This window comes from Trichechus manatus, unplaced genomic scaffold (genome assembly GCF_000243295.1).
Source record: "Trichechus manatus latirostris isolate Lorelei unplaced genomic scaffold, TriManLat1.0 scaffold00054, whole genome shotgun sequence".
Classification (NCBI taxonomy): domain Eukaryota; kingdom Metazoa; phylum Chordata; class Mammalia; order Sirenia; family Trichechidae; genus Trichechus; species Trichechus manatus.
The window spans coordinates 4,612,151-4,626,540 of NW_004443990.1; the positions used below are offsets into that span (position 1 = coordinate 4,612,151).

At 44.1% G+C, this 14,390-nt stretch overlaps 1 protein-coding gene across 1 annotated transcript in view; it reads left to right on the forward strand.

Moving 5' to 3' along the window:
* TEX14 (testis expressed 14, intercellular bridge forming factor) overlaps window positions 1-14,390 on the forward strand; it is a 112,667-nt gene that overhangs the window by 67,336 nt on the left and 30,941 nt on the right. The window contains exons 10-15 of the mRNA XM_023732720.1: window positions 503-681; window positions 3,869-4,020; window positions 7,012-7,202; window positions 7,641-7,791; window positions 8,993-9,903; window positions 12,139-12,245. Of these exons, the coding sequence (XP_023588488.1) occupies window positions 503-681; window positions 3,869-4,020; window positions 7,012-7,202; window positions 7,641-7,791; window positions 8,993-9,903; window positions 12,139-12,245 (1,691 nt within the window). The remainder of the gene's footprint in view (window positions 1-502; window positions 682-3,868; window positions 4,021-7,011; window positions 7,203-7,640; window positions 7,792-8,992; window positions 9,904-12,138; window positions 12,246-14,390) is intronic.

Sequence of the window (14,390 nt, forward strand, 5' to 3'; positions counted from 1 at the left end):
ATTTGTGCGTGCCTGGAAGAGAAATCTCTTACCTCTTTACTTGCACAAGGGTCTATCATGCACTGTTTAAGGCTTACAGGCACACAGTCAGAACGAGTGTGATTTTATTATTGTCAGTCTTGCTACTTTATCAGACATTTCAGAGCTCAACAGACCAGAAAGCACAGACCCATTTCTAGCTAACTGGCTGGGTGGGTTTATTGGTGAGTGGGGAAGGCTCAAACCTGGTTTTCCCCACCAGTTTGCCCCAGGTTGGCCCTGGGTGCACATGCTTTGAGAACTCTCTCCTCACTTTTTGAGGTGTGAGGCAACGTAGCCCAGGGGACGGAGCCCAGGATCCCGGGATCCTGGGTCCAGTGGCCCACTGAGCTTTAGGTTCCCCATCTGTAAAATGGGGTTACTAGGTAATTGTGAGGATCAAAATGAAATGACTTTGGAAATTACAAAGTGTTCTCCAGTGTCGGGGGCCTGGTCCGTTTGTCCTTGGTTGTCTCGCTTGCAGCGGTCCCAGTTCCCTGTGCTGCACATGGAGGTGATTGTGCAGCTGCTGCTCCAGATCTCCGACGCTCTGAAATACCTGCACTCCCGGGGGTTTGTCCACCGCTCCCTCAGCTCCTATGCTGTCCACATCGTCTCCACGGGGGAAGCAAGGCTGACCAACCTGGAGTACATGATGGAAAGGTAAGCGGAACCTCTAGCCTGACTTCCAAAGAGGGTCTCCCTGGAAGTCAGCGTCCTTCTGAGAGTTAGGGGCTGATCCCGCATTTCCTGCATTAGGCTCTGGGCAGTGGAGGATGGATCCCCACTGCGCTGCCTCGCCATCAGGAGCAGGATGCTAAAGGGTTTGGACTTTTTTGCTGTTTGTAACAAGACACAAGAGTCTTTTCGGAAGACTGGGACAGACTCCGGAGCTCTGTTGGCCCGGTAGTTAAGTGTTCAGTTGCTAACCAAGAGGTTGGCAATTCAGATCCACCAGCCGCTCCTTGGAAACCCTACGGGGCAGTTCTACTCTGTCCCATAGGGTTACTACAAGTTGTAATCCACTCGACGACAAGGGGTTTTTTGGTTTGGGACAGACTGCATACTGTCTGTCAGTGATGGAGCGCCATCTGTTGTTAAAATGGAGGTATAACAGTTTCTTCTGCTTTCGTTCTTTAATAGAAATATGAATCCTGGAGTGAACTGGCACTTTGGAGATGGCCTCGCCCAACCCTGTTCTTTTATAGATGAGGAAACTGAGGCCCAGAGAGTGAAGAGAGGTTCTGAAGTCAGCCAGCTGGCTGGTTAGAGGCAGATCTGGGGCTAGAACCAGGTGATAGATGATGCCTGTTTGTTACAGGAGCAAGATGAATTGGATGTTGAGGGAGGGGGACCAGCTAGGAGGCCACACAGTGGGGCCTGGTGGTGACCAGGGAACCAGAATGGAAGGGGAAGGTATGAGATGCACTATGCATCTGGGGTTGACAGACTGGTCAAGTGAGGGGGTCCATGAGCGCCAGCAGGAGGTCCGGAGGGGCTGAGTGTGGTGGGAAGCTGTGAGTTCTCGTCTGGGCTTGTTGACCTCAGAATGGAGCTTCAGGTGGAAATATCAGTCAGCAAGCAGCTGCAGCCATAACAGTGTGCCCTTCATTGAAAGCTGGTAACACCAGCTGATTATCCAAGAATCCAAAATGGCTTTCAATTCCACGTTTATTTTTGGTAACACTCTAGTTGGGCAGGTCAGTTTGTTCAGTGTCAGTGTCAAGGGTAGTGCTCCATCTCTTGGTGTAAAAGAGATACAGCAGTTTTTCCTACTCTTCGATTCCTTAATGGAATCTTTAGATTTGGAATTGACCTTGGAGGTGATGTCATGTAGCTGCAGCCAATGTAATTTTAATGATGTTAAAGCTGAAGCCTAGAAAAGTATCAGCCCTAGAGTGACAGCCAGAAAGAAAGGACCCCCCAGCCCCCAGCTAGCTTTAACAGAGAAGGAAGGAGGGATTGTAAAGAAGGAAGGTGAGAGGAAGTGAGAGAGAAAGGATGTAAGTCCTGGTTATAAGTGCCTTGCCCTTTAGCAATACAACTAAAACGTCAGTACCAGCTTTTATAACTATGCCATCCTCAGAAATCTACCTTTAAGCCAGATCAACAAAGAACTTCTTGTCACTTGCTGTTTTAAAAATGTAATTCTTATCAACCAGCTATTCATCAAGACTTACTGCGTGCTTACCATAATGTTCATATCAGTTTCTTACTTGGCACCATGCTTCATGGCTCACAGAGTGTTTCTACATCCGTGATCTCAAGTGATGCTCCTGACAGCTGTGGGTGGAAGTCAGTGCAGACCTCACCCCGTGGACTCTTATTGGCCCGGAAGATATTTAGGATGCTCTGACTTAGCTGTGAAGGAGTCTGGTTGGGAAGTTGAGTTATTCATGCAAATCAATGTGACCTTTTGAGTGCTGGACTGAGAGGGCCTGTTCTCAACAGGATAGCAGTTCAGAAAATAAGCCATCAGGAGGAGTTGGAGGCCCCAGAAGGCTTTGATAAAGCAGTTAGGGCTTGAGCAGCAGGGTCTTGGAAGAGTTTTTTAAAATAATATTTTGTTGTGTTTTCTATGAAGGTTTACACAGCAGGTTAGGTTCCCATTCAATAATTTCTACACAAGTTGTTCAGTGACACTGGTTACATTCTTCACAATGTGTGAACATCCTCATTATTTCCATTTTGGTTGTTCCATTTCCATTAATCTAGTTTCGCTGCCCCTTTACATTCTTATCTTTGTCTTAAAGTAATTGTTGATCGTTTGGTCTCGTATAGGTGATTTTTTAAAGGAGCATAATACTTATGGGTGATACTCATTATTTTTTGTTATTTAGCTACAAGGTGAACCTCGGGTTAGTTTTGGTTCAAGGTTTGAAGAGTATCTCTGGGCAATAGTCTTGGGGAGTCCTCCAGTCTCAACCAGTCCAGTAGGTCTTTTTTTTTTTTTTTAAAGAAATTTGCAGTTCTGTTCCACATTTTTTCTCCCATTCTATCAGGGTCTACCTATTGCGGCCCTGATTAGAATGGTCGATAGTGGTAGCTGGGTACCATCTAGTTCTGGTCTCAGGGTAGATAAGGCCATGGTTCGTATAGACTGTTTGTCCTGTAGACTAGTTTCTTCTTTGAATCTTTGGTTTGCTTCTTTCTCTTTTGCTCTGGACGAGTAGAGACCAATAGTTGTATCTTAGATGTCTTGGAAGAGTCTTACATTCATTTACTTCGCAGTAAGTATTGAGGCCCTGTTGCAAGCTCAGGATGCAGTGGTATAAAAGACAGGTAAAGGGCCTACTCTCATGGAGCTGATTATCTACTGGGGTGGAGATGGATAATAATAAATAAATGAATAAAAAATACAGATAATAAGTGCTCTGAAGTCAATAAAACAGATCTCCTTCAGATTAGGTGGTCAAGGAAGGCCTCTCTGAGGAGGTGTCTTTTGAGCTAATACCCGCCATAAGACGGAGTCACTTATTCCAGGATCTGTGATCAGAGCATGCCAGGCAGAGGAAGTCACCAGTACAAAGGCTGGAAGTGGTAATGTGCTTGGCATGTTGGTGAAACTGAAAGAAGCCTTCTGGGATTTGAGTGGAGTGGGTGAGCAGGGGCCAATGGCTAGATAAGATGGGAGGGTAGGCAGGGCCAGGTCAGGTAGGAATGGTAAGCGATTGCAGGTTTTGGAACATCCCAGAGACAGTGTGGGTTAGCTCAGAGTCTAACTAGGTCTCCAAAAGCTCAAGGAGGTTGCCAGCCAGTCTTCAGAGGCAAATATTTCACAAATACACTGCGTAGTGATCACAGCAATCGTTTAAGACATGAGCCCTGCTTTGTGTGTTTTCTTCTGTAGCCAGGATGGAGGTGCACACAAAGACCTGACTCAAGTACCCCTCCCGACCCAGCTGTACAATTGGGCCGCCCCAGAGGTGATCTTACAGAAGGCTGTCTCGGTGAAGTCGGACATCTACAGCTTTTCTATGATCGTGCAGGAGATTTTAACAGGTAACGTCAAGTAGCGCATAAATGGTTGACCAAAGTCCCTGTTCTCAGGTTGGATTTTTTTCCCCCAGGAGTTACTTAGTTTTATGAAAATGCAGGACTTAGAAAAAAGGCATTTCTTCAGGGAAAGTTCTTTGTGCTTATGAGGAAGACATAAAATGATCTTGCAGAAATCTTTCTGTTTTAACCTGTTCTTTAAGACCCAGCAAAACCCACCCGTTGGCTTGTCAGTGATAATGCATTTAATCCAAAGCAAAGTTTTAAAACTGAGGTGGCCTCTTAAGAACTTGTAAACGAGGGGATAAGACTGACCTCTGAGACGTGAACTATGAAATCAAACATACCTAGGGTCCAGTGTATGCATAAGCAGTGTCCCTTGAAGAAATGGAGGCCCTCTAAACCTAAGGACTCCCGTGTGAAGAAAGCAGTCACCTATCTGAAGCCAGGGATGTCAGTGCTGGAAGCATGTGGGTGCACACACACACATAAAACAGTAGGAGCACACTCATGGGGAGGGGGGATGGGGGGGAGTTGTGAGGGAGGTGAGGGGTGGAAGGTGGGGTTGAGGGAGAGTCAGCTTTCCTTAGCAGTTTTTACAATCCTAGAGGCAAAACCGCGCCTTCCGTGAGATGGACACTTCGGGCTACCCAGTCTGATACCTTGAAGCATTTACTTTACCACAGAGTCCCTTCTTCTTCTTTTTTTAAAATAATTTCTTACTTATTTTTTGTTGTTGTTGAAAATATACACAGCAGACCATACACCCATTCAGTAATTTCTACATGAACAATTCGGTGACATTGATTACATTCTTCAAGTTGCACAAATATTCTCACCCTCCTTTTCTGAGTTGTTCCTCCCCCATTAACATAAACTCACAACCCGCTGAGCTTCCTGTCTGACCTTTGGTGTTGGCTGTTGTCAGTTTGATCTCCTGTAGATAGTTCTTTAAAAGAGCACAATCCTCAAGGCAGACACCAGATTCCCTTCTGGTCTGCATGTCGGCCAGTGGGGATTCCATGTGTACATGATGCTGACATTTCCTGTTTCTGAGGCAGGGATCTCCCTGGTAAATAGGTAAAGTGGCTTCTCAGGTGTAATTGAGCTCCGCAGGTAGTTTCTCTACTGGGAGAAACTAATGTTTAAAGGAGTGACTTGACTAAGATTACCCAGCTTCATTCGATTTCTTTTTTTTATTGTGCTTTAGGTGAAAGTTTGCAGAGCAAATTAGTTTCTCATTCAACAATTTATACACAAATTGTTTTGTGATATCGGTTGCAATCCCCACTATGTGTCAATCCTCTCCCCTTCTCTACCTGGCCTTCCTGTTTTCAGCCACTTCCAGCCTTCTTGTCTGCTTTGGGACAGGTATTGCCCATTTGGTCTCATTTACATGATTGAGCTAAGAAGCATGTTCCTCACGTGGGTTATTGTTTGTTTTATAGACCTGTGTAATTGTTGGCTGAAGAGTGAACTTTGGCAGTGACTTCGGTTCTGAGTTAAAAGGGTGTCGGGGACCACAGTCTCAGGGTTCCTCCAGTCTGTCAGACCAGTAAGTCTGGTCTTCTTTTGTGAATTTGAATTTTGTTCTACATTTTTCTCCCGCTCTGTCTGGGAACCTCTATTTTGATTCCTGTCAGAGTGGTAGGTGGTGCTAGTTGGGCACCATCTAGTTGTTCTGGGCTTAGGCTGGTGGAGGCCCTAGTACTTATGGTCCATTAGTCCTTTGGTCTAACATTTCCCTTGCATCTTTGATTTTCTTCATTCTCCTTTGCTCCAGACAAGATGGGACCAGTAGATGTATTTTAGATGGCTGCTCACAAGCTTTTAAGTCCTCAGACACTACTCACCAAAGTCAAATGTAGACCATTTTCTTTATGAACTTCCAATTCATATGCCAGTTGACCTAGATGGTCCCCCAAGACCATGGTTCCCAGTCCTCAGCCCAGTAACTTGGTCCATCAGGGTATTTGGATGTGTCTATGAAGTTTCTATGACTTTGCCTTGGTCATGTTGTGCTGTCTTTCTCTTCACCAAAGTTACTACTTAATCTAATATCTCGTTAGTGATTTCTCTTTCCCACCACTCCCTTTCCTTGTAACCATCAAAGATTTTCTTTCTGTGTGTGTCATGGATTAAATTGTCTCCCCCAAAAATATTTGTCGACTTGGCTAGGTTATGATTCCCAGTATTGTATGATTATCTACCATTTTTTCATTTGATGTGATTTCCCTGTTGTTGTAAATTCTGTCGCTATGAGGTGATAAGATGGATTAGTGGCAGTTATATTGATGAGGTCTACAAGATTAGATAGCGTCTTAAGCTGATATCTTTTGAGATATAAAAGAGAGAAGCAAGTAGAGGGATGGGGGACATCATACCACCAAGAAAGCAGCACCGGGAGTAGAGCGTGTCCTTTGGACCTGAGGTTCCTGCGCTGAGATGCTCCCAGACCTAGGGAGGATCGATGACAAGGACTTTCCTTCAGAGCTGACAGAGACAGAAAGCCTTCTCCTGGTGCTGATGCCCTGAGTTTGGACTTGTAGCCTACTAGACAGTGAGAGAATAAATTTGTCTTTGTTAAAGCCATCCACTTTTGGTATTTCTGTTATAGCAGCACTAGATGACTAAGACAGGGTGTAAACCTTTTTTCTGGGTTTTCATAATAGTGGTCTCATGCCGTATTTGTCCTAATGTGATTGACTTATTTCACTTAGCATAATGCCCTCCGGATTCATCCATGTTGTGAGATATTTCACGGATTCATCATTGTTCTTTATCATTGCATAGTGTGTATGTACCATAGTTTGTTTATCCATTCGTCTGTTGCTGGGCACTTAGGTTGCTTCCATCTTTTTGCTATTGTGAATAATGCTGCAGTGAACATGGGTGTGCATATGTCTATTCGTGTGACGGCTCTTATTTCTCTAGGATATATTGCTAGAATCATTTGATTTCTTAATGTTACTCCTTTCTGTGACTTTTTTCGTACAGACAACATACCCTGGAATGGCTTAGATGGCTCAGTTATTAAAGAAGCTGTAGTCTTGGGAAATTATTTAGAAGCTGATGTCAGGCTTCCGAAACCTTACTATGATATTGTTAAGTCAGGCATCCAGGTCAAGCAGAAAGACCGAACTATGAACCTTCAGGATATCCAGTATATTCTGAAGAATGACTTAAAGGTAAGCCCTGAAGTCATTTGTGTGTTTATTTCTGTTTACCTGTCTCAGGGGAGTCAGGAGCTAGAGAGCAAGGACCACAGGTGTAAGAAGTTTTGGAACATCCCCATTCTGTTACATCCTTTCTGTGTTCCTGAGAAAAGCCTAATTGCTTAGCTTCGTGAGGGCAGCAGGGAATATAGGAGGGGGAGCTGGGAGGCTCAGTGCATTGTAGGGGCACACTGTGGCACATAGTGAAGGTCAAATGAATGGCACCTATCATTAGTATTTGAAAAATATTTGTAATAACAATGAATTGCCTAATGAGAATTACAACCAGTGTGTCTTGTCTACCTTACAGGAGTAAGAGGGGGTTTATCTGATACCTGGATCTCTTTCTAAAAACATCAGTGACACTCAGATGACCGCAAATATATCCTTGATAGTGTTTCTGTCTTACAGGATTTTATGGGCACCCAGAGAACTCAGCCAGCCGAGGGCCCCAGAGTACAGAGATATGAACCCCATCCTGATGTCAACGTCTATCTGGGATTGACTTCAGAGCACCCAAAAGAGCCCCCCAACTTGGAAATAAAAGAGCTGAAAGAAACCGGTATGGCCTTAGCCCACAGGTTAAGCATCGCTTTGACATGAATGTGTTCTGAGAATCACGTGAGCTGCCAACTAATGAGATTTCCCAAACTGTAGCCGTAACTTATGCCAGGAGAAGATGGATGCCTTAGGAAAAAGTCAAGATCCTTAAAATCATTAAGTTAAACATTCTGGGCTCATACACTCCCTGCTTGGGTTCAGAGCTAAGCAATAACAACCAGTTTATTCCTAGCATCATTACTTTTAGGAATTTATCTTAAAAATGATGCTTTTAAAAATGTAAAACAATTATCTGCTCACAGTAGAAAATTTGGAACAGTACACCGAAGAAAATTACTTAACACTTTAATTTTGCCACTTAAAATAATTCATTAACAGTTTGGTATTTCCTTCTAATCTTTTTTCTACAGCCTTACTGCTTTTAAGTGCATTTGGAAACCTTAGAATTTAGAGCTGGAAAGGACCTTGCAGTCATCCAGCTTAATGCATTCATATTACAGATATGAAAACCAAGGTTCAGAGAGGTTGTGGCCTACTCAGGGTTGCAGAGCTTGTTGGATTGCTGGTACCTAGGCCTTCTGACCGTTCAGTTCTGACCCTCCTTTTGACGGGGCTGGAGGCTTAAAGAGGAGCCCCCCAAGCTCTCATTACTTTGGCTCCTTCATCCCGTTCTGTACAAGCCATACACTCATCAACCAGGGGTGGTGGGTGGTCACTCCTGGCATTATTTTTTGAGGTATTATTCCTCACATGATGCTTCCTGGGCAGTCTCTTGGCTTATTTATCAGATGCTCACCAAAAGCATAACTTTAACTGGCACAAACAGTCAGACTCTTGTGTGTATAAAGAAAGCTATGGATGTGGTCATTAGGTTCAAGGGCCGGTAGCTTGCATGTCCTGACAGTTATGCATATTTTGAACACACTACAGATGAAGCTTAGCACACCTCCCCTAGGATTTCAACCCCTAAAAACTTTGTTCAATCGGGGAACTTTTGCCTAGGTTAAGAAATACCCTCTCTCCCGTGGAGGTATCCGGCAGTCTTCTGCACCTGGGAAGGGAGAGGGATTGTAAAATGCTTCTTTCTGCGTTCTCGTGCAACTCAGGCAACAAGCCAAGGCTGCTTAGCTGCTGCATGTGACCACTTTAACCAGCTGCATGTTGCTCTTCTAAAGAAACCCTACTATTGATTCTTTCAACAGGCAGTCAGCTTCGTTCACCAAGGGGTTACTCTTCTCCCACTGAGAAAGCAGCACTAGATGCTCAGGCCCCAGATCCAAGTCTGGTGTCCAGGGAGACTCAGAACGAAGGTGCTGCTTCTCCTGTGTTTTCTGTGGCGGAAGAGGCCAGGAGCCCTAGCGCAGGTCAGGCGAGCCTCTACAGCTTTGAAATCAATGAAATTTACTCAGGCTGCTTGGATGTGGGAGATAACAAAGAGGAGGAGCCCCCGGGCTCTGTTTCATCTCTTGAGGAGGAGAGACCAACCCAGGTAGATGACCTGCAGTCCATGGAAGAAGAGTTGGACAAGATGGAGAAAGAGGCATGCTGTCTTTGCGATGAGGACGATAGCTCTTTGGAAGCTGAGACAGAGCTCTCCTTTGAGGACTGGGACTGGGAAAATGGTTCACTTAGTTCACCCAACATACATGAGCCTACCAGAGAAGCCAAGGGCAATGTGAGCAACAGGTCCATGACTGAGGAGTACATCAGTAAGTGTGTGTTGAACCTAAAGATTGCACAGACATTAATGCACCAGAACGCCGATTTGCTGAGGACTACCCAGCAGAAAATTGATAAGATTCAGCTGATCCAGAGGGAGCAGGAGGAGCACAGGTCTTTGTGGGTGACTTCAAGAGAGTTTGTGCCTTTAGCTCTGGGTCCCCCATCTTTGTGCTACATCCCTCCTGTCATGCTGCTCTCAGGGGACCAGCAGCTGGACACCAGTGGCAATTCCCGATCCCTAGTGAGGTCTCCAAGGACAGTGAGAGACTTTCAAGGGGGACATTTTGGCAAAAGATCCAGGAAAAGAAGTGACTTCGGCTGGAAGCCTTTCACCCCTTTTACCCAGGACTCTGAAGAAAGCCCGGGGGATCAGTCAGAGAACAGCCATCAGGTAAACCTAAGAAGTGGGAGGCAGGGGCAGCCTAAACAGGACCCTGGGGGTGGGTTTAACATTTCCTCTAACGTGTATGCTGGGGCTGGCATATAGATGCATCCAACTCATGGCAGGGTCTTCTTGGCTTTGGGAAAGAAGGCCTCTAGGATGGAATTTCAAGGTAGATACTCTCCACATCCCATTCGAAGCCCAAGACACAGCTCATATTCTTCTCTGTAGATAGATCAAGTTGAACCATATGAAATTGCTGTTTTTATAGGTCAAGACAGTCAAGAATATGGCACTTTCATATGGTTCTACTTACTATGTAAGCTGTCTTGGGTAGGTATTAATTTCTATCCTAAATTACTTTTTCATTGATTTCATCATTCTTTCATTCAACAAACATTTATAGAGCCAGAAGCTGCATTAGATCCCTGGATATGATGATGAGTGAGCCATAAGTTCTGCCCATAAGTAGTTCAAACACTGAGTGGGGCAGGGGTGGGGGAGGCAGAGGGAGCCAGTGGTTGAAGAAGACACCTCCGAGGAGGTGAAAATGCCATAGAAATTAGCCTGGGAGGTTCAGCTTGAGGCTCAGGGAGATTGCAGAGCGGCTCATCTGTGAGTTCCTTAAGGGCAAGGCCCAGGTCTTACTCGGTGTCCGAGCACCTAGCACGGTGGTTGGCACATACTAGGTTCTCTGTTAATGGTCATTGAAGGAATGAGTGGACTTGAACAAGTTCACATGTAGAGAGTTGGCTGTTCTTAGAATTACAGAAATTTAGATGGATCAACTCTGTCATTTCACAGAGCATGAAGCTCAAGCTCAGTGACTTCAGCTTCCCGAGGTCCAGTGGCTTTTTACTAAGATGGAGGTGGAGTAGGAGAGATCTGCTCATTGGAAGAAGGATTTTATCACAGACATTGTTTAGAATTGCCAGGCCATGGTGGTAAAAAGCAGACCAACTTCTACTGAGTTTTATTATTGTTTGAAAATTCTCTACCTACAACGCACCCATTTATTGCCTGCCAAGGGCAGACAGCTCTCACTGCCCCCACCACTTGCTACGCCACTGCCCAGGCCCACAGCTGGTTAGGGGCAGGTCTCCTGACTCCTCCTCTAGGTTCTGTCACTGCTTCACACGGAATCCCAGTGAGGCTTCAGGTCTCACTTGGAAATTTAGAAAAACATTGGCATTTTTTTTTATAAAAAGAGAAGGCACAGAGAATTTACTTAGACCCTAATAATTCTGTCTCCACTGAAAATTCGAATTTTCTAGAAAACTATTAGTTATAAACTAATATAAATTATACATTTTCTTGTATATTATGCTTTGGTTATCTATTGTTGCATAACAAATTAAGTGCAAAACTTAGTGGCTTTAAATAACAATGGCTTATTATTTCTCTTGATTTTGTGGGTTGGGGATTTCACAGGGCTCACTTAGGGGGTTCTTCTGTTCCATGTGGCATTGACTGGGTCCACTGACTCCATTGCATTCAGCTGGCAGCTGGGCTTGGCTAGGAGGTCCAAGAAGGCTTCATTTACATGACTGGCCTTGGTGCTCCTCGGTGTGGCCTCTCTCTGCACTTGGCTTCTCATTGTTCAACAAGTAGTCTTTCCCACACTTCTCTACAGCAGGGCAGCTGGCTTCTCAAGCAAAAGCAGAAGCTGCCAAGCCTCTTTAAAGCTAGTCCTGGCCCTGGGTCAGTATCGCTTCTGCTGCTTTCTTTCGGTCAAAGAAAGTCACAGGGCCAGCCCAGATTCAAGGGGAGACAAAGTAGACTCCATCTCTTGGTAGCAGGAGCAGAAGTGTGGACAGTGAGTGTAGGAGTTGATGGCAGCCATCCCTAGAGCCCATTTACTGGTACATATGACCATGTACAGAGCAATTATACCGTATTTACCTTTTCTTTAAAAACTTCACCCTCTTTTTCTAGCATCATCAGGGAATATGGTATTTCTGCTTAAGTGAATTTTTGAGACAATTGAAATTCATTCCTCTAATTTCTCAATTCTTAAAATGTTAATCATATTGAAAGAAAACATATTGTCAGCTTCCCTTTATTCCTGGGTAAAGGACTCCAGGTAAAAGATAGGGCACGAGATATGAAACATGCCAAGGGAAATCATTTTGGGAAGTGTGGTTATTTCTGCACATTTTGCAAGAATGGCTTTGAAAATAGAGTGAAGAAGAGAGGAATTCCCTCATCAAAGCACTGACTGACATGTGTTTACTGCTTTTAAAGCTGCCGACTCTTTGTGGCTCAGGAAAACAGAACAGAGGTGAACAACCTCCGCCCACTCAAGGAGCCAAGGACAGTTTGGACAGAAGCAGGAATCCAGATACTGATAGGTGGGTCACATGTTTTATTGTTCTTTGTGTCACTGTGCCGTTGGGCTCCCATGTGGCCCTGAAGACACTTCATGATCTTCTGGTGATCAGGGGGCTGTGAGGGATGAAGAAGAGTAATGCAGAAACAGGTCTTGGTAGATCCTCCCAGTTAAGCTAGCGGAAAGGAGCAAAGTGATGAAAGCTTGTGGGAGACATCAAAGCTAAAGTGGCTGCGAGGTTAATCAGAACACATCAGTTGTCAAAAGCAAAACAGCTTGTCTTTCCCAAACTGCCCAGATTGTTTTCTTTATAAAAAGAATTGGCAGGTATTCTATTTGGCCGTGCTCCAGGAACCAGGCTGTTTGGAAACCAGGGTTGTTCAAACTAGGCCTCACTCACTGGACGGGGAGCTGAACAATCTCAGTTACCCTGTGCCCTCTGCCTTCCAGCCAGAGAAATAACGTGGTATGGTTTTAGCCCAGATCACTGGAAGAAGAGCATGTATCTACACTTGGTTTTTCAGAACTTAGGTAAAACAAATTTTATTTTCCATAGAGGGAATTATTAAAAAATTGTTTTTCAAGGTAGACTAAGTATATCAGTTTTAGTGTTTCTTTGAGTAATTGATAAATGGCAGCATTCATCCACAGCATTGAAGTCAGTTCTCCTGAAGAAAAGATAACTTTCTGTTTTCTACCCATGATGGCAGAGACTAACAACAAGTTTGCTGTTCCTTTCATGTTGGGAAGTATACATATTAAAGTAGAATCAAGGTGAATGCCCAATCATTTTATATGAGTATATTTTACTTTTATGAAGGGAGTTAGTGAAGGACCATCTTACTGGCATCAGAGGGTTTGACACTCAGGCAGATGGAGTGAGACTGTAGCTATTAAATGACACACAAAAGTTATAGTTCTGGCCTCCTCTGCCCAGGTTCACCCTCTCATCCTAAAAGAACAAAATACAGGCCAAAGAAAAGTTTAACATTTTGCCATCTATCCTTCTAGTCTTTTTGTATACATTTAAAACATCAAAATTTAATTATATGCATATACCAAAGCCCATTGCCATCGAGCTGATTCCAACTCATAGCACCCTATAGAACAGAGTAGAACTGCCCCATAGGGTTTCCAAGGAGCAGCTGGTGGATTTGAACTTTCAGCCTTTTGGTTAGCAGCGGAGCTCTTAACCAGTGTGCCACTAGGGCTCCTATACACATACTGGCAATTTTATATCTTGTTTTTTTCACTTTTTAGTAGAACATGAGCATTATCACACATTATTAATAACACCCTGTAAACTTATTTTGAAGTTGTTGGATTACCCTCTTTGCTGAATACTAGCTTGTTTCATTCTTTTTTCCTGTTAGGAACAAGGCTGCATGCAGTGACTGTAAATAAAGCTTTTTCTGCATTTTGGATTATGTCCTTAGGATAGAGTGCCAGAAGTAGAATTACTAGGTCAAAGGTTATATACATTTTAAAGACTCTTGATTGATGTTGCCAAATTGCTCTTTAAAAAAGAAGCCCCTCAGATCTGACCCCTCTGATTCAGTAGTCTGTCTTCCAGCTTGGCTGGGGAGTACAGGGCATTCCAGGTAACAGGGAATTCATATATATGCCACAGATCATACATTTTTGAAGAGTTAGTTTAGTAAGTGGTAAAATATATATAGGAACTCTGGTGGCACAATGGTTAAGCACTTTGCTGCTAACTCAAAGGTTGGCAGTTCGAACCCACCCAGCAGTTCTGCAGGAGAAAGACCTGGCAATCTGCTTCTGTAAAGATTACAGTCTGTGGAGCAGTTCTGTTCTGTCACATGGGATTACTGTGAGTTGAAAATCGACTCGACGGCACCCAAAAACAACAACAAAATATAAAAAATGATGGGATATTTAGACAAAAAAGGACTCGTTTATTTTGTAGATGAGGAAACCAAAACCCAGAGAGATTTAAAGCTTGCCAAAGTCAGACAGCTAGCTAGTGGGAGGCTAGGGCCCAGAACTCAGTGAAGCTAAGCTGCAGATCTCCGAATGTTCTTCAGGATCACTGGTGCTTTAAGACCATCTTTACAAATATTAGTTATTGTGCTAACACTGATATGTAGGGGGGGGCCTCCTACCACAGATTTCTGATAAAAGGGCAGAAACAGTTACTGAACCA